The sequence below is a fragment of the Cicer arietinum genome, chromosome 1, assembly GCF_000331145.2.
Source record: "Cicer arietinum cultivar CDC Frontier isolate Library 1 chromosome 1, Cicar.CDCFrontier_v2.0, whole genome shotgun sequence".
Taxonomy (NCBI): domain Eukaryota; kingdom Viridiplantae; phylum Streptophyta; class Magnoliopsida; order Fabales; family Fabaceae; genus Cicer; species Cicer arietinum.
The window spans coordinates 465889-486659 of record NC_021160.2 but is presented as its reverse complement, the minus strand read 5'-3'; the positions used below and the strand labels follow the sequence as shown (position 1 = coordinate 486659).

Here is a 20771-nt window from a genome sequence, read left to right as displayed (position 1 = left end):
GGAGGATGCTTGATTACCAAAAGAAACCTCAGCGGAGATACCCAGTAATGTTCTGTACTGTATCACATTGCACATCACTGCAACATGCAAAAAACTGGCAATTGTGTACAATGAAAATAGGAGAGAAGCTCCACAAAGTATATGCACTTCAAGATGACTTGCTGTCGTGACAAGCAGGCACAACAACCCACCAGTGTAGCATACATAAATAATCAATAATGCAACACAGCAGTTGCATTATGTTCAAATGTCAAAACCCGGCAATGCAAACTGAGTTGCAAAAGCTTCAACACGTGCCCGGAGCTCAATAATGTCCCTATTGCATTCAAATACCTTAGAAACAGTCTTCTGCAATTTCCCATGCTCCCTCTGCAGTATGTTTGCAATTGCTGCAGCTCTAAAGAGAAATTCAGCCATTGTCTCAAAATCTGCCTCCAAACAGCCTCTTGAAGTCATTGCAGGGGTACCTTAGTAATACAACATAAAAATATGTCTCATAAGAATGAAAGACCAATCAAATATAATTAGCATTCAAAATATAAGATTCAAGCATATAAAACTGTCACTTACCTATCCTTACTCCTCCAGGACTTATAGTTCCATTGTCACCAAAAATAGCAATTTTATTCAAAGTAATATGGCATGCCTCGCAGACTGTCTCGTAAAATTTACCTACGAGCCAAAAAAAACATTAAGTCTTGTTACCATATACAATAGTATAAGATTTAAACATCACTAGTTGCCCAGCTTGGACCATAGGATTCAAAGCATTATACGTGATGACAAAGTGGCTATCAAACTAGAAGCCAATACAAAGTGCAAAAAACATTTAAACTAGATGAATCTAGTTGACATGACAGCACTAAACAAAGATGCAATCAGCAATATATCATAAAAATATGAAACAGTCATATAATACCTGTCAATCCCAGGGGCCTTAAATCCCAAAGTAATAAATGGTTGTCCGTACCACCAGTTACCAGGCGGCATTTTCTTCTCAATAAAGCAGATGCTAAAGCTTGAGCATTCTTTTTCACCTGCTGCATGTATGCCTTATACTCCGGAGTAGCCACTTGTTTTAATGCAATAGCAAGTGCAGCAATGTGGTTATTGTGAGGCCCACCTTGCAATGACGGAAAAACGGCAAAATTTATCTTTTCTTCAAAGTCATATTGATCAGTTTCATGTCCCTGACTTAAAAGTATCCCTCTCTTCCTTGATTTTGTTCCCTTCCGATAAAAAATTATACCGCCCCTTGGACCTCGAAGACTCTTATGAGTTGTCGAAGTAACAACATCACAATAGTCAAAAGGGTTCACACACTCCTGTGAAGACCAAAAAAATGGACTCTTAAAAACAATAACGAGTATATATCTTCAAGATTGAAAGTACACTATTTATTAGATATTTGTGCAAAGGGCAAACAGACTTAAACCACCCACCCGTCCAGAAGTTCCCAAAAATGGCCTACTAGGATTAACTTAGAATTGCAACAGGACAAAAAATCAACAAGGGTGATATTTTAATCTGATTAGCTGAAAAAATTGTTAAAACTACTAGGCTCAGGGATCCAAATATTGACATCAAGTCGCAAAAAATAAGCAGAATTCTCATAGACCATCATCCAAACTATTAAACACAATAGGGATTATGCCATTGATTCAAACAGAAATTGTGTGATTTACTCAATTTAAAGAAGAAGAAAAAAACACAATTACCATTGAAAGCGAAAAATTAACAGTCAACAATCAGAGCAGTATAACAAATTATTAGCAAAAGCATAAAACCATGCTAGGGATGACAATGGGTATCCACATATACCGATAGTACTTATCCACTACCCTACCTGTTGGATGGAAATGATATATGTACCCTACCAATATCTGTATCCGATTAACGGATATTTAGCTGATTTTGAAGGATCCACGGATTTTGAAGGATCCATGGATATCATCTTTTAAATTAAAAAAATGTGGTTTTTGATGCAATTATACCATGATATGTTGTCATTTTCACACAATCGATAACCATTGAGTGCAAAGTCCAAATGAACTTTTGTTGCTTCAGATGAAATGGCTAAGAATCGAATCATATAAAATAAATGAGGAAAAAAAACACATAACTGCTATAATTCCATAACTCATTAATCAATTGCAATCAATAACGACCATGAAGAAGCATCAACACAAACTATGGCTATATTTTCAGAGTAAACTAGACAGTAAAAAATTCTAACTTTACAAGTATAGGGAAGAAGACATTCCACACACCTTGGCTGCAATTATCCCACTAATTTGGGCCATATCGCACAATAAAACAGCTCCACATTTATCCGCAATGTGTCTAAACCTAGCATAATCCCATTCTCGAGGATAAGAGCTTCCACCACAAATAAGTATCTTAGGACGAAAATCAAGTGCCCTTTCCTCAAGCTTATCATAATCAATATAACCTGATTGAGGATTAATCTTATAAGGTAAACTCTCAAAGAATATTGAAGCCCCCGATACCTTCTTCCCATTAGGAGTATAGTATCCATGACTAGTATTCCCTCCAGAAGGAGTATCCAACCCCATTATTCGATCCCCCGGCAACAACAACCCTGTGAACACAGCAAAATTAGCAGAAGTACATGAATATGGCTGCACGTTCACACCCCAACACTTTGGATCAAGATTGAAAGCTGTTAATGCACGCTCACAACAAAGTGTTTCAATTTCATCTATGTATTGATTTCCACCATAGTAACGAGCACCAGGCATTCCCTCAGAGTATTTATTCGTCAAATGGCTTCCCAACGCTTCCATAACAGCCCTACACACGAAATTCTCAGAAGCAATCAACTCAATCCCTTTGAATTGACGATTCTTCTCTTTTTCAATTATCTCAAAGATATCAGGATCAGCCACCTGTAACGGTTGATCACCCCACGACCGAACGGCGGCCTTCCGCGACTCTAGATCACGTTCCACGGAAGCTCTCTTGGTAATGATTGTAGACGATTCGCAATCCCTTCGTCTCTTTAAACACATTGAATGACCTAGAATGCGAAACTCTTCAACTTCTCTATCATCTTCGTCGATGCTAGATTCGATATCAACGCCACCGCAACCATTCTCTTTCTCCGTCTGCGGTTCCATGAGCTGGAGAGGAACCGTAGGGACAGGGTGTGATGGATCGCGAAAGCTGGATTCAAGATGTAGCGAGATGGAATCGTCAGGAATCGGAGGACGGCGAGGTGGAGAAACGTGAGAAGATGAAAAAGTGAGAGATAAATTGGATTGATGGTGAGAGAGGTCCATCAAACAGTTTGCAATGAGATTATGTCTATGAACAACAACAATGGAGGAAAGGAGAAAGAGAATAGCGTTTGGATTGTGTGAGGGAAAAGGAAGAGTAGGTCATTGAGATTTTGCAGATAATGAATGAGAAATTGGGGAAGAAGAAAACCCTAACCCTAACGAGAGGAATAGAGTTTGAAGAAAGGGTTGGTGGATGTACCTGGACGGTGATGTATTGTGCTTGGTATTGTGATATCGTTCATCAATAACGAGTATAGAAACCTGAACCCTTTTCGAAAATATTAAATTGTCCTAAAATGTAACTCATTTTTTAATTTTGAATAACTCATTTGTTTTTCATTCTTAAAATATTACTCCTTTTTTTCCGACACATTCTTAAAATATTACTTACGTATTAATTATACATATATAATAATGTATCCAACGTATATATAGTAATAATAATATTTCTTTTTCAAAATTACCAATAGTAATATTTTAAATGTATAAAAACAGTTATTTAGTCTTTATAATACAAAAAATTGTCATTTTAATTTTAATCTTTAACATTTGAATGCATTTTATATACTAAATTAAAGAATTATATATATACTTTAAGGATTATTTATTATATTTATGTTAAAATCAAAATGAATTATTTAACAATAAAAAGATAATTACTATTTTTAGATAAAATGTAAGAAAACACATAATTGGTATATCTTATCTTCATTTTAATTAGATATATTAATTTCTTTATTTTATTTTTGCTTCTTTTTCATTCTGAATGGACTATTTATTAAAAAAACTTTTAAGGTAAAAGTTACTTTGACTAGATTAGGTACAAAGTTAGAATTGAAACTTATTTTTACAAGTAGAATTGAGTTTTTTTCTTTTTTCTTTTGAACAGGTAGAGTTTGAAAATTTTAAAGATATTTAAATTTTATTATATAGCATATGATAATAAAAATAAAATAAAAGAATAACCCTGACTTAGATTTGAAGGGTTGCAATTATTTCATATAAATCATATTATTCATTTTTGTTAGTATGCTTTACTTTTCCTTCGTAACCAGTATTTTATATTATTTTTCATAAATTAGTAAATACATACACCGTGTATGAAATAAATCTTATGGCAAAGATACTCATTCAACATCTTAATTACTTACGTATTTTTTTAAAATAATTTAACTTATTACAAAATAAATAAATAATAATAATAATACACAATTAATGTAAATATATTTTATGATAGTCTCTTATTTTAGATTAATCAATAAATGTTAATATTATTATATTAATATTATGTTATGAAAATCAATTTCGAAATCTTACTAGTTTTTTATGGTAATTTTGTCTATTAACAACAAAAAACTCTGAAATATACTTGTCCAAAATAAGTATAGACAACAAATTTATAGTTGAAAAATTGGTACATGTAGATTAAATTCTTAATTAAATGCATTAATTTTTATAATTTTTTATATATTTCATTATAGATATAGTATATTTTTTTCACGCAATTTATCAAACAAAATCTCATTTAAATTGAGATCTTTTATATTTTTATCATCAAATATTTTTCTGAGTATGATATGTATCTCACACTAGTTATTATATATAATTTAAGATCTAGATAGAGTGGTATTTTATTTATCAAATTAATGATTTGTTATTTTCAAACTATTTGATATGTTTATTATTTTTAAATATATTATTAATTAATAATACTAATGGAGTTATAGTTTTATAGTTAACTATAAATAATTATACCATTGTTTAATTTAGAATATCAACTAAAAAGTAATCTAGAAACACATATATAATAAAAATAGATACATCAAATGTACTAGATGTGTATATATGGGAATGGATTATAAAGTTTATAAATGTACTATATGTGTATATATGGGAATGGATTAGAAACATCTTATGCAAATCTTCTATATTTTATAAAGTTTTATGTATTTATACCAAAAAGTAGGTCACATTCAAGGTGCAAAACTAACAACTACAAATTAATACTATAATCACAAACATATATAAAAAATAAATATTATAAAAATAAATGTATCTCAACTTAAAAAGTTCATATTTTTAATTTATCACAAGTAAAAAAATTATAATTCTCTGTGTAGTGATTTTTTATAATGTTTGAAAAACAATTAAATATGTTTTATTTCAACAAATACTAAACCTACTTGTTGAATAATTTTTGTTTTTGACATATACTTGTTAGATAATTTTACGGTGACTAAAAGTTGCATTTTATTTTATAAAGATTAAAAATAATTTCAACTTATAAAAATATTATATAACTATTTTGTAAAAATAACAAAGAAGATGATGAAAAAGTACCACAATAATATTATTATTTTTTAATTACATGACTAGTAGGAGAAAAAAGTTAAAGGACTATCATGAGAAACAAATTATTAATTGTAATAGTCATATCAACAATATTAAAAATATGTAAGTGTTTAACATTCATATGAATATTTTATAACAAAGTTAAAGATTTTTTATAAAATACTAAGACATATACACTTCAATACTTAAAAGCCCTATTTGAGATAAAACTTAAACAATTGATCAAACTTAAAATAGCATATACATAATTTTGATATTTTATTAGAAATAAACTAAAATCATGCAACAAATTTGAGGTTCATTAACCAAGCACCATAAAAATGTAATTATTATTTAATAACAAAAGGTTTAAAAGTACATAAAGAGCGGGTACACGTCTGAGGCGATGGTCTGCACTTAGTTTTGAAAAAAATAAAATTTAGATGCTTAATAAACTAAAACTAAAAAAAAATATGATAGCACAAAAAGAAACACATATGTTACACAGTGTACCTCCAACACATTCTTTATATATTTTTTTAAATGTAAGTGTCGATATAATAATTTTTAAATTTATTAAAATAACAAAAAAAACAAATACGAAAATATTTTTTACGAGTCATCTTAATCTTTAATTATTTAATTTAAATTTAAAAAATATTTTTTAAAAGTCATTTTAATCTATAAAACTATTAACAAAATAAATATTTATTATATTTTTATTTTATTTTATTTTAATAGGTAAAGATCTAAATGACTATTTATGTTTTTTTTAGTGCTTTATGCATCTGACAATTATTAAAATTATTGTTCAAAATTTGTGTCTTTGCTCGCGCGTAAGTTAATCCACTCTCATTGTTAAAAGTAGGGTGTATACAAGTTGAATTGATTTATTTTTGGTTAAATCCGATATTTGAACCGATCAATTTTATGTGGGTTGGATTAAGCTCTCAACTTATGATTTTTCCATCAAATTCGGACCAAACCAATCCGATTATGAGCAGATTGGGTTGGGTTCGCAGATAATAAAAAAAATTATTCTAATAAATTTAATTAAATTTAAATATTCAAACATCTAAAAAATAATAAAATTATATGACAACATATCATTTAATATTTAAAATACATCTACAAACACACAAAAAACACTTAAATTAATTAAATTAACAACAAATTCTAAAACGTATTTCAACAATTAAATTTTAATTATACATCAATAGTAAAAATAAATAAATAAATAAAAATATATATATATTTTCGACAAGGGAGAATGTGTGTAAAAAATCAATACCCAATTGTTCTATGAAACCCTTTGCAACCAATTTAACTTTGTCTCTTGATGCTTTCATCTAAGTTGTATTTAGTTTTGGACAACCATATGCAATTTTGGTCAAATCCGATATTCAATTAATTTTATTTGGGTTGGATTGAGCTCTCAATTCATGACTTTTCCATCGAACTGAACCAAACTAACCTGATTATAACTGGGTTGAGTTCTCGATTAATAAAGAAAAATATTATTATTTTTTCATTTTAAAAAATATAATCAAATTTAAATACTTTAACATCTAAAAAATAATAAAACTATATCAAAATATATCATTCAATACTTAAAACAATCCACAAACACTTAAATTAATTAAATTAGCAACAAGTTCTCAAACATAGTTCAACAATTAAATTTTAACTATACATCAATAATACAAATAAAAACAAAAATATATATTACACGTCAATGAACTGAGTTAGCGGGTTCATGGATTCAAAAAGTTAAATCGGTTACTCAAACGGAACATAATCGAATTTCAATGGATTGATTCGGGTTATACTCAAACTTCAATAAGGTAGGTCAAAATACGTGGTTAATTGGATTGGATAATTGAATCTGCGGTTTACCCGTATCTTTGGACACTCCTAATTAAAAGTCGGTTGGTGATTGGATATAGGAGCTATCTCGCGTTGGTGGCTGTAGCCCCTCTTGTGTTTCAATATTTTTATATAACTCTTAACCACCTCTTAATGTCATGATAAGATACGTATCATATTTAAATAATAAATTTGAAAAATTATTCGTTGTCCACAAATTATAACTATTTATATCTATGATTTTAAAATTAATTATAATTAAAATCAAATATTATAATAATATCTATGTATATAAGTAAATCCTCAAACTTTATGCATTTCCATGTAAAATTCACGAACAATATGGTAAACATCACTTTACTTAAAAAGTTTATTCTGAAAAAAAGTGCCTTAAATCAAAGCAAAAAATGCACCACTTCATAACTAATTAACCAATCAGCAAAAGATGAATGCATATCAATAATAAAATACTAAACGTGACGTTCAGATCATTGTCAAAAGAGAAACCTTTACAAATCAGTATTCCCTACTTGTTCGTTTGATTTGATAATAATAATGCTTTCATTTATAATAGAGCATATATACTAATATTACAAAACAATTTTACACGAAACCTCACAAATTAGAAATTAACCAATCAGTGGCCCGCTTATGAAAGATAAAAAATAAAAATAGTACAAGTGGTTGTCGTGCAATAATCGTGAGACAACTCCTTTATAATTTTCATTATAAATAAATTCTCAATGAACGATTTGTTTATTTGACCTTTGAAGTTAAACTAAATATTTTGGTGTATCTTCTTTATGTGATACGTACATAATGTGTATTTTGTACACAATATTATTATCATGGCGTGTGTTTGTGTTTGAATAAAGTTGAACAATATTCCTACTCAAAAGTCATGGACCACGATTAAGTAGTTTTGATAAGGGCCTTATCTTTGTAGTTTGGTTTCAGTAATGTAGATGTGAGGTGGCCACATGATTTCGTGGTGTTATTAGGACCTTTGCGTCTGATAATGGATATCAATTTGGCCAATTATTTTCTAATTACCGCAAAACTAGGGGAAAATTGAAGTGTGATTCAATAGTTTCTTTCTTTTTGTTTTTTTTTGCTGAATGATTCAATAGTTTATTTGAGTTGAAGTCTTTGTCAACTCTACTAAACCAAATTTTGATTGTTTTTTATTACCAGCTGCTTTAACGTTTGATTATTTTTCACCAACCAAAGTTTGAAAAAAGTCACGGGTTGTCATGTATGAAGTATCCCCTATTTCGTGCTTATAACTTCGTACGAAAATTGTATTTTTCTCGTTATTCATTAATTTTTTCCGATTATTCATACCATACTTGGTCTAATAGGATCTAATTTGGTAATTTAGGTGAACTTGGTGATCAATTTTTTCAGTCATGTTTAAATGAGCCAATTATAGAGGTGCAATCATGATTAATTTGGGATATGTGTAAAAGTCATTTTTTATGTTGTGATTCAATCATATAAAAATAAATCAAGAAAAACCTTGTTGGTTAAGATAAAAGATGTAAAATAAGATAAATTATTATGTCACGTTTCAATTGCTCAACTTGATATAATACTTTAATTTTGAATGTTATTTCATTGTGTTTCTTATTAGTGTAAATCACAAATAGTTTGATGAGGAGCAATGGGGAATTAAAGAGAGAAAATGAAATGGTTTAATGTGTATAATTTTTGTTGTTGTTGAAATGTGTATAATTTTTTTATTATGATCAAAGTAATAAAGTAGATAGATAATGACACTTCTTATGTGTTAATTTGATTTCGGTCTCACTCTATAAAACTAGTTAAAATGATGAACATACTCGACAATATTTCTACATCCAATAATTTTAATAATGCAGGACTTTGATACAACACATTCAACTTTAATATTTACCTCTGCGTCAAACATGTGTTTTGAGTTCAATTTCGACATTGTCATTTAACTCACTCTAATAACATGTTAACGAGATATAAATCTCACACCAAATACCAACTCAAAAAATAAAGATACACAATCACATTTATACATCCAATAGCAAGGTAATTAGGTATCTTAGTCTTGTTTGGGAAAATGCCTCTATCTTTGTTCTACACTTATGTTTGAAGACATTATTGATGTTGATTTGAAATATTCTATTATCGGCAAAAGGATTCCAAAACCATTTTTCTTAGTTGGTTGTAGGACAACAATAATTCTCATTATGACAAAAAATTATTTCTCAATTAGTTGTCCTACATTCAGCAAATTGAATTTCATTCCTGAGACAAGTAGAGCAACCTCAATTATAGAAGCCTTGTTCTTTTTACCTTTGATCATCATATCTCATATAGTTTCGTTATTAGCTAACCTAACCTTGCTATTCTTTAATGAGTTGAGATCAATCAATCAATGTCTGTTATCAGTCATATGATAAGAGTATCCAATATAATATCATGAAACCAAGTCTCATAATTAGTTATTTTAATAGTGGCAATAACCAAATAAGACAACATGTTCATAATCTAAGTGAGTATGAAAACCAATTGTCTTTGTTGATTTTTCCCTTTCCCTTTTTCTATTTCTACTTCTCATTTCCTTTCATCTTGAAATTTTGAGCGTACAATGCTTATGTCCACTATTCAGAACTCACGTGCTTCAAAAGAGTAGTGAAGCTCTACTATCTTAATTTTATCCAAATCTTTTTATTCTTTTATTGCAGCCACAAATTAGTCAAATTGAGGTTTGACCGGTGATAATGATCTTTTCCACCACCATTTGATATGTATACGTGCCCTAAACACATCGACACATGTTTGGACCGTAGAAAAATAGGTTGCAACACACGGTGCATGTAGCAGTATATAATATAATGATATATGCAATCTAATTTTTTTGTCAAGTGAAAAGAAAAAAAAAAAACCTTATAAGGTAAGATTTATAGTGTCTATGCAATTGAACCTCATAACTACGTCATCTTATAATAGGAGATAGTTGGCAACTGCGTATAACTAATAATTAAAATATAATTATTTGTTAATTATCATTCTTTTACCAACTTATAACATTTTTGAGGCGTTGTTTTAAGTAAGTTTGAGTTTATTAGTAATTAATATATTTAATATATTTTTATTTCTAATTTTTACCATTATTATGTTAATAAAAAATATTAAATAATTAAAAATGTATTTTTATATCATTTTATACTTATTAATTAATTCAAGTGTTAATTTTATCAAAAACTTAAAATTCAATGAACTAATTTATTCATATGTGATTAATTACTTTATGAGTTATTTAGTAATTTTTGTCAAACATAGCTATAGTAAATAACACCAGCGTCAAATGTAGTACTCAATCCGTGTCACGAGTATCGTTTTAACAAATAAATAAAAATTTATCTCAAAATAAATGTTATTTACAATTTTTAATGTAATTTTAATTATTTTTTTCTCTATATTACCCTTTAATAATTACTAAATATACAACTTTCAAAACATAATTATATTTTGTATTGATAATAATAAAAAATTCAAACAATTGTTAAGATGAAAAGTTTAATAAAATAACTTTTCTCTTTTATTTAATTATATGTACACAAAAATCTTAAATGACCGTGGTTATGAAACGAAAGTAATATTGTATTTATATGAACGATACAAGACATATATATTGTGCTTTTCTTATTGATGAATGCATCAATTGGAATCATAGCAAACCCATCCCCGAAGCTAGACGACTTTTGTTTTAGGATTGGAAAAGGAAATATACCTGCCAATAGTTTCATGGCTAGTTATCTACCACACATTTCATGATAACAATAAATTGTTTTTTTGAAAAACACTGGACACAAACCAATGCGTATACAAGATGACAAGTAAATTAAAGAACGACTGATAGCGTCCACAGCGGTGGATATATCATATAAGTAACTAAGTTGTTTCTATATTACTTATTTATAACTTTTTAATATTTATATTTAATTCAAAATAATTTATTAAATAGGTCCTTTTTTTAGGGAAGGTCATATATTTAATAATTATATTATTTAATAATTTTTATTTATTTTAACACCATTTTTTTAGATTAATATGCAAAAAGTGAGGAGAGATAATATTTATAGAGAAACTCTTCTTAATAGCTATCTCTTTTTTAAGAGAGATGATTTTTTTTTTTAACACATAAATAACCGTATACCCAGCATACGACCTTAAGTTTTAGTTTTTTTTTTTTCTCTTTAGTCTTTACATCATTTTCTCTCTATGGTAAAAAGAAAGTGTATTGTATATACGGTGTCCAAAAAATATTGTTAATTCTTTTAATAACTCTAATGAAAGTAACTAATAGGTGATATGAAGAAGCAACTCTATATGTCTAATTTTCTATTTCTATATACGTATACAATAAAATATTATCAGAATTTTCTTAAAAAATAGAATCAGAACTTTTTGAATAAAAGTAAAGAGCAAGTCTTTCATAGTTACAAAGTTAGTTAAATGTATAATAGTGTTAAAATACACACATTTCTTTAAACAAAGATAATAAAGTTGATTTTATGTTTTTTCATACTTAATAAAAAAATATCTTTTATGTATATGTTTACATAGTACTCGTTTTTTAAAAGTTGATATATCTAATTAAAAATTAAATATATTAATTTTTTTTACTTATATTTAATTATAAGATAATAATTTATTGAGTCATTTTTTTGATTGAATCAATAAAAATTGATCGAATCAGATATGTCAATTTTTGTTGACCAATTATTTGTCAATTTTTTTTGACCAAATATTTTATAAAAATATTTTAAAAATATTTTTTCTAAAATAAAATATAAACAAAAATAATAATAAAAAAATTGATATATACAACTCGAAATTTAGTTAAATATGATTAGAACAGGTTTTAAAACCCAAAAAAGTTAAAAAATGATGTCAAAAAATATTTTTTTAAACAAAAATATAAACAAAATAATAATAATTTTTTTTAACATATTTAATAAAAAATTTAGTTCAAATATGATTACTTTTTAACTATTATTTTATTAATATTTTATTTCAAATGTAGTATTATTTAGTCTTGTTATTGGCAAGTAAATGTCTTATTTTAAGGTAGAGTAAAAGTAAATGCCATTCCTTTAATAATTAAAGGAAACATAAAAGGTAATGTTAAATCGAGAAGCTAGTGGATATAAAATGGGGGTATCATGGTAAAAAAGAGCCCAAGGGTATTAAAGTCCGAGAAACGAAAAAAAGATAGTGCCGTTGTGATGGCCATAATGACGTGGCAAATACCCTTCTTAACTCTCTGATTAGTGTCTTAAACGTGCATTTATAATAAACTAAACCCGCTCGTTATTATAAACCCGAACACGTCCTTCACGTTTTCATTTCACAAAAAAAAAACTATCTCTCTACTTTCTCTCTCTAGAAACTCAAACCCAAACAAAGCTCTCTCTCGAAGCTGGGTTCACTCGACGCAACGTTTCTCTTCTGAATCGTCTCAAATTCAATTTTCCACCGTTTCTATTTTTCTCTTCTCTCTTTATATAAATCAACGATCACATCGATTTTAATTTTTCACCGTTTCGATTATTTATTGATTCGTACGGTACGACGTCGTTTGTAATAATTCATCGCCGTCGCACTGTTACGGAGAGGTATTAATCGTTACTTCATCGGATTTTTGAAATATGGCGGCCGGAGTTGAGTTGCCGGAAGGGAGAACCGGAATTGTGATGGAATTTCCGGTTGGTGATGAGGAATCACCGTCATCGCCGGTGAGGTTGCCGAAGAGACTCCGGCGACGGCTTCTTGATACGGAGTGTAAGTCACCGAGTACGGTGGAGGAAATCGAAGCGAAACTACGCGATGCTGATCTTCGTAGACAGGTGTCTATAGTCTTTACGATTTCATTTCTAAAAACTGTGTTTGTTTGGTTGGTGAGAAAGTTAAGGGACTTCAACTTCAATATTGAACTTATTTTCTGTCTACTTGTATTTTTTCCCTTCTTACAAAGCAAACACGTGTAATTACTTTTGTTTTTTCAACCACAAAACGGTGCACTTTGAGATTAATCTCTTCCGGAGATTTTTTTATTATATATTTTTTATACTTCTCGGTTGATTGATAATTCTCGTGAATTGGTTTATTCGTCTTTCTTGTTTCGTCTATAAAGGTTGGTTCTGTGTTAGGTAGGAATAGGAGAGGGTTTTTGTTTTTTCTTCTCTCTCTCTCTCTCTCTCTCATATGTTCGAATTTTGGTTCTTTGAAATTCAAACTATTATATTCCTTAGTTAGTATATACTCCCTCTGGTCTTTTATAAGTGATTGTTGGATTAAAGTTTGTACAACAAAAATTGATGTACCTGGATTATAATATGGATCATATACATCAACTTTTTTTGACTAAATTTTAATTCAATTGTATGGGATAAAAAAGATTACAGGGAGTATCATATTGTTATGGTTTGTTTCTTCGTCAATTTTCTTCTTCCTTTTCATTTGCGCATGCTGATAGTTACAGTTTCTTTTTTTTTAAGGCCAATTCTATGTTTTTTTTTGTTTTGTTGCCGTTTCTACACATGTAATTGTTTAATTATTTTTTATTCTTGACTCTGGTTCGGTCTCTTAAATGAACGTCTATTGACTGCAGAAGTACTATGAGAAACTCTCAAGCAAGGCACGTGCAAAGCCAAGAAGCCCCTCACGGTGTTCATCTCAGGACGAGGATCTTGGTCAGCGACTAGAGGCAAAGCTGCAAGCTGCTGAACAGAAGAGGTGGGTTTAACTTTCGGTTGAATACATATCTCATTCATAGAATGGTCATTTTATGGTGTCCTAGATGGAATTTGATTGTCAGCTTTTTTCTTTATCAGTTGTCAATCATGTTTATTTGATAAAACTAATTACTTATCAGCATGTACTAGTTATTTTATTTACTTTTGTTGGAGAAGTTCGTATGATTTTTATAAACTTGACTACTTTGTATTTGAACATTTTGACTGTTTCATCTCTCTTACCTCTTTCATCACAAACTTGTTTCTTAAATTTGTTGGTCAAATTAATTGAAATATTACAATCCAATCACAGAAAAATTTATTTCTATTCAGAGGCAGTTTAAATACGTAACATTATCTCATCTTTGTAATTGATTTTTTTGCTTATGCTTTATTTGTTCCATTGAAAATTTATTTCTCAAGGTATGAAAGACTATGCTTCCACTCTTTAACTATTAACATTATTTTTAACCAGATAATGATTTCTTTTTCATTTACATGACTTATGATTCACTTGTACAATTGAAGACGGTTTTATGTTTTCCTGACAGATTGAGCCTTTTGACAAAGGCTCAGATGCGCTTAGCAAGGATGGATGAATTGCGTCAAGCAGCGAAAAATGGTGTTGAAATGCGCCATGCAAATGAGCGTGTGAAGCTTGGGACAAAAGTGGAATCACGTGTTCAGAAGGCAGAGGTTAATTAGCAGGCAGAGGTTAATAGGATGCTTATCCTAAAGGCTCACAGACAAAGAAGGGCATCTCTTAGAGAAAGGTCATCTCAGTCATTGATGAGGAGACTGGCTCGAGAGAGCAAATACAAGGAGCGTGTACGTGCTGCAATTCACCAAAAACGAGCTGCTGCTGAAACTAAAAGACTTCGGTTGCTGGAAGCTGAGAAAAAGAGGGCACACGCCCAAGTCTTGCAGGCAAGGCATGTGGCGAAGTCTGTATCTCACCAGCGTGAGATTGAAAGAAGGAAAAAGAAGGATGAGTTGGAAGATCGATTACAAAGGGTATGGTGTTAGCTTGTTGATTTTTAGGTTCATTTTCACTGCTTCAAAAATTTGAGATGTTATGTGGTGGCCATAGTGGTGTTTTTATAACTAAAGCCTCCAAATTTATATTGAACAGGCAAAAAGACAAAGAGCTGAATATCTCAGGCACAGGGGAAGATCCCGTGGTTATTCGTGCGAGAATTGGATTAGAATGTCTAAGCAAGCAGATTATCTCTCCAAAAAACTAGCAAGGTTTTTTTTTTTTTTTTTTTTTTTTTTTTGCATTTAAAATTTGAAATATATTATGTTGCAAGTTTAGGTAGCTTAAAATTAACTGCTTTACTCTTTTGTAGTAATTTGGGAGGAGGCTTTAATATTGTTTTGGAAGTTTTTTTGTTCATCTGTTAGGCAAAACTTGTACCCTTCCTAGAAATTTGTTTTTTTTTTTTTTTTTTTTTTTTGCATTTAAAATTTGAAATATATTATGTTGCAAGTTTAGGTAGCTTAAAATTAACTGCTTTACTCTTTTGTAGTAATTTGGGAGGAGGCTTTAATATTGTTTTGGAAGTTTTTTTGTTCATCTGTTAGGCAAAACTTGTACCCTTCAAAACTGAAGTGCAACAGTGTATTGAACTTCGTTTTACTAGATATTAATGTATGACTTATTCTAACTATTTACTTCTTTAAGGTGCTGGAGGCGGTTCTTGAGGCAGAAGAGAACAACCTTTACCTTGACGAAGGCATATGACATGTTGGGGATCAGTGAGAAATCTGTCAAGTCAATGCCATTTGAGCAGCTTGCTCTTCTAATTGAGTCCGCTTCTACTCTTCAGACTGTGAAAAATTTACTGGACCGGTTTGAGAGCCGCCTCAGAGTATTTACAGTTGTTGTTCCTGCCAGTCATTATTCTAGCATGGATAACATTGATCACCTTCTTAAACGGGTTGCCTCCCCCAAGAAAAGGGCTACACCCAGGAGTTCTGCAAGAAGCCCAGCAAAAAAAGCAGATTCAGTCAGTGAGTCAAGCAATAGCCTATCTAGGTTATCAAGGTATCAAGTGAGAGTTGTTCTTTGTGCTTTTATGATATTGGGTCATCCAGATGCAGTTTTCAGTACAATGGGAGAACGTGAGATTGCTTTGGCCAAGTCAGCTCAAGAATTTGTCCAAATGTTTGAGCTGTTGATAAAGATTATACTGGAGGGGCCAATTAAAAGTTCTGAATCTGTCTCAGCTGTTATGAAGCAATGTACCTTCAGATCACAGCTTGCTGCTTTTGATAAAGCATGGTGCTCATATTTGAACTGTTTCGTGGTCTGGAAGGTTAAGGATGCTCGATCATTGGAGGAAGATTTGGTTAGAGCAGCTTGCCAGCTTGAGGCTTCTATGATTCAAACTTGCAAGTTAACTCCAAAAGGTGTTGGTAGTCAGCTTAGTCACGATATGAAAGCTATTCAGCATCAGGTAATTTTCCATGTCAATCAATAACTGAGTTTTCCTTTTGAATGGTAGCTGTTATTGAATGAATATACACTATCAATTTAAAAAAAAATTACACATGCATCGATGACCTTAAAAGCTTACTGTAAGGTTGTCAGGTTTAACAAACGTTTTCCTCTCTATATTACATTTTAGTTGTGAAAAGTATGTACGCAGACTTATAGTTATTTTTATGTTTTTCCCTTTATTATTATAGGTTTTTCTTCCTTTAAGTGCTTTATTACTATTGCAACAGAGTATGCTTTGGCTTATCATCTTTCTGTATAATAATACAGGTCGCTGAAGATCAAAAGCTTTTGAGAGAAAAGGTGCTGCACCTGAGTGGAGATGCTGGGATGGAGCGCATGGAAACTGCACTCTCTGAAACAAGGTCTAGATACTTAATAGTAAAGGATAGTGGAATCCTGGTGGGGTCTCCCATGACTCAAGACATGCCTCCCAGCCTAACTCCACTTTCTACAGTTGCAAGTGCAAGTGAAAGAAATGAGAGCAATAAGACAAGCCGAGTGGTTCGTTCCCTTTTTAAGGAGACTAACACTTCCCCTGTAGAGTCAAGTTTCTCTTCACCTAGAACCGGTTCAAATTCTCTGCTCAGTATTTCCTCTGAAAAGTCTGTAGCATCAAACGAGGTTCTTGTAAATGAATTTCTTCATGAGCATCACCGTAGTTTTGTTGATGGATTTGATGTCTCTGATCACATTCAAAACAGCATTGAGGTTAGTACATCTTATAAAATGCCCGAGGCCTTCGATGTTTGGCCTGCTGATCATGTATCCCTCTGACTACGAAATTTGTGAAATTCAGATCCAATCCTTTCGGCGTTACTGCCTAAATTATTTGAATTCTCATTCACTCTTTATCTGGCAGGGGAAAATCAAACAGACAATGGAGAAAGCCTTTTGGGACAGTGTTATGGAATCTATTAAGCAGGATGAGCCCAACTATGAGCAGATTATTCAACTCATGGAAGAGGTTAGGGATGAAATTTGTGAAATGGCACCAATAAGCTGGAAGGATGATATTATTGCAGCTATTGATTTAGATATCCTTTCTCAGGTAGCAGCTATATTCTCTTCACGAACCTTTTTAGATGCATCATTGAAATATATCTAACTATAACTACTCCCTTTCTGATTATATCTTTCTTCTGTGTATCTAAAGGTGCTTAAATCAGGTAAACTGGATATCGATTACCTTGGAAAAATTCTTGAGTTTTCACTAGTCAGTTTGCAGAAGCTTTCTGCTCCAGCCAATGAGGATATAATAAAGGCTAAACACAAGGCATTACTCTGCGAATTGAGTGAAATATGCCAATCTAAGGATGAATCAAATAATGCATGTGTTGTAGCCTTGGTTAAGGGTTTGCAATTTGTCCTTGAACAGATTCAGGTGTGTCTGCTTACCTTTCCTTTATTTGTTCTCTTTAATTGATTTTATCTCTAGTTATAATACGTGTTCATGTTTTTTTTCCTTTCACTTGTTCATTGCGTATGAATTATGCTTTTGAATACCACTGCTTACATATTTAGAATTGGCTAGCCACAGAAATAGGTGTGCCCAACTTTCTATCAGTGTTGCTTTTCATGAAATATGCCATTTCCTGTATCAAGCAGTGAACTTAATGAGTAAACTGCACACTTGTAGCTTGTTAATATTTGTTTTATTCTAGTTGTATGTTATGTGACATAATGAATTCTTTTGACAGATTCTTAAGAAAGAGATAAGTAAAGCACGCATAAGATTAATGGAGCCTTTGGTTAAGGGGCCTGCTGGTTTAGACTACCTTAGGAATGCCTTTGCAAACAAATATGGATCTCCATCTGATGCCAGTACCTCTCTGTCTTCAACACTCAGATGGCTTTCATCTATTTGGAATATAAAAGACCAGGAATGGGAAGAGCATGTGAATTCCTCCTCAGCATTGGCTGATAATCCATCCCAAGAATGGCTTCCTTCAACTACTCTCAGAACTGGGGGAAGTATTATGCTCAAAACTTCTAGCAGTCCAATGGTCTTTTCTCCTGATGGTTCAAATACTAAAGGTTCTCTATATTGAGAAAACTTCAATTTCTGATTCTTAAGCTAGCTTTTGCATACTGAGGTAGATGCTAATTTTGATACCTGCTTGTATGTTATTTGATCAGGTGATCAGCAACCAGAATGCAAAGGAGAACTAGTTGATCTCGTTGTGAGGCTTGGTTTGCTAAAATTAGTAAGTGGAATTTCTGGTCTGACACAAGATGTTCTACCAGAAACTTTATCTCTTAACTTCTCCAGACTGAGGTCTGTTCAGGCTCAAATTCAGAAGATTATTGTTATTTCTACCAGGTAAATGGCATGACACATGACTATTTGTCAAGAGGCTGTCACAGCCTTTTTTCTTTCTGGAGTTGGTACCGAATATTGAGTTTAAAGCACTATCAGCGTAGTTATTTTTCATCGAACAATCAAGCACACAACTTGCCAACACATCAAACACGTGCATAACTCTTTTTCAGTTTTTTATTTGACGTGTTGTCAATGTGATTGGTTGTCAGATTTTACACTGACAATGTATTGTCTTCAATCTCCTGAATATTATGTATTTAAATATCGTATTTAAATATCTTTATTTTGGGATTTCAGCGTTCTCATATGCCGTCAGATTATTCTGAGTGAGAAGGCTGTAGCATGTTCTGCAGATATGGAAAATGCAGTGTCCATGTGTGCGGAACAACTGTTGGAGCTCTTAGACCGTGTTGAAGATGCTAATATTGAAGATATTGTAGGAGTGATTTGCAATTTGCCATCAGTTGACGGTGAAGATGCAGGAAAGGTTCAGTCAAGAAAGGCAGTTGCTACCAGAATGGTAGGGAAGAGCTTACAAGCTGGAGATGCTGTGTTTGAGAGGGTGTTCAATGCTGTCTATTCGGCTTTGCGTGGAGTCGTGCTTGGGGGAACTGGGCCCCGCGGGAGGAAATTAGCTGAAATGGCTCTCCTTAAAGTTGGGGCTGGTGCTCTGACTGATAGGGTAGTAGAAGCTGCTCGTGTTTTGATTGTGGCAGCCACTATATCAGTCGGTGTTCACGGGCCATGGTATAAATGTTTGACTGATAACGTATGAACATAATTGTATAACAAAAATGTAAAAGTACACGAAATAATATTACACACATATCTGTACATAGGAGTGTGTAAAGTTGTAAGCTGTTTATCTTAGGTTCTTGTAGATATTAATGATATGAATGTCTTTAGCAGAATGCTTTTGATGTAATGAACAAATATGTAAATAGATATTTAAATTGTTAATTGCTAATATTTGGTTTTAGAAGTTTCTGTTACCTCTTGATTTTATGTTGTCATCAATTATTTACTATTAATATATTTCCTGCAATTAAAACTGCTAAAAACCTAGCACAGTAGCCAAACATTTGGTAGAATGGAGGAATCATTACCGCAAGACAGAGAGGGAGGTCATAAGCGTACTAATCATTCAGAACCTGTAGATCTCCTTATTATGTTGTGTGATTATTTTTTCGGGTGAAAAGTATAATCCTGTTCTATCTATATTTGGGATTTGGATTTGAGGTCATTTGAGAGCCGAGACTGAAGACAATTTTCATCATTCTTTTTCACCATCTCACACTTAACGGTGCTTAGTCAAACAACACGCTGCCATTCTAATTATAATATGCACAATAGCAAGTATGAAGAGAAGCAAGTCATCTGGCATTGACAGCTGCATTTGCATATTCACTGGTATTTGTTTCATTTTATGACGCAAATGCATATGCAAACATACAATTCAAATATAAGTTGGTTGAAATTAAATTATAATTTTTATGAATACTTATCGTAAATAAATTAATCAGACCACTAGCAAGACCCTTGATATTTTTAACAATTTATCATAATATAACAAATCTAAGAATAATGAAATTCTCTTGTAAAAAAAAAAACAGAATAACAATATTCTTTTGAAAGATTTAACCTGGTACATATATACGTTGGCTCCATAAATT

At 31.2% G+C, this 20771-nt stretch overlaps 2 protein-coding genes across 2 annotated transcripts; one reads left to right on the top strand and one right to left on the bottom strand.

The window, feature by feature from the left end:
• Nucleotides 1-17: 17 nt before the first annotated feature.
• Nucleotides 18-3503, bottom strand: LOC101512432 (serine hydroxymethyltransferase 7). The gene is made up of 4 exons (XM_004485429.3): nucleotides 2271-3503; nucleotides 920-1325; nucleotides 571-672; nucleotides 18-467 (listed from the first exon to the last, which is right to left on the bottom strand). The coding sequence occupies exons 1-4, from the start codon at nucleotides 3300-3302 to the stop codon at nucleotides 244-246; spliced, it is 1764 nt and encodes a 587-aa protein (XP_004485486.1). The 5' UTR covers nucleotides 3303-3503; the 3' UTR covers nucleotides 18-243.
• Nucleotides 3504-14979: 11476 nt separating this feature from the next.
• LOC101512103 (uncharacterized) lies at nucleotides 14980-20085 on the top strand. The gene is made up of 9 exons (XM_027337480.2): nucleotides 14980-15289; nucleotides 15408-15523; nucleotides 15960-16734; nucleotides 17046-17486; nucleotides 17638-17826; nucleotides 17932-18159; nucleotides 18476-18812; nucleotides 18915-19098; nucleotides 19396-20085. The coding sequence occupies exons 1-9, from the start codon at nucleotides 14999-15001 to the stop codon at nucleotides 19871-19873; spliced, it is 3039 nt and encodes a 1012-aa protein (XP_027193281.1). The 5' UTR covers nucleotides 14980-14998; the 3' UTR covers nucleotides 19874-20085.
• Nucleotides 20086-20771: the final 686 nt, after the last annotated feature.

Excerpts from the sequence above, each read along its gene's own strand:
- LOC101512432 (XM_004485429.3), bottom strand. The coding sequence starts at position 3,302 with ATGGACCTCTCTCACCATCAATCCAATTTATCTCTCACTTTTTCATCT. Across the intron at positions 673-919 it reads AAGGCCCCTGGGATTGACAG|GTAAATTTTACGAGACAGTC; the intron begins GTATTATATGAC and ends TTTGGCTCGTAG. Across the intron at positions 468-570 it reads TCCTGGAGGAGTAAGGATAG|GTACCCCTGCAATGACTTCA; the intron begins GTAAGTGACAGT and ends TGTATTACTAAG.
- LOC101512103 (XM_027337480.2), top strand. The coding sequence starts at position 14,999 with ATGCTTATCCTAAAGGCTCACAGACAAAGAAGGGCATCTCTTAGAGAA. Across the intron at positions 17,487-17,637 it reads ACATTCAAAACAGCATTGAG|GGGAAAATCAAACAGACAAT; the intron begins GTTAGTACATCT and ends TTTATCTGGCAG. Across the intron at positions 18,160-18,475 it reads TTGTCCTTGAACAGATTCAG|ATTCTTAAGAAAGAGATAAG; the intron begins GTGTGTCTGCTT and ends TTCTTTTGACAG.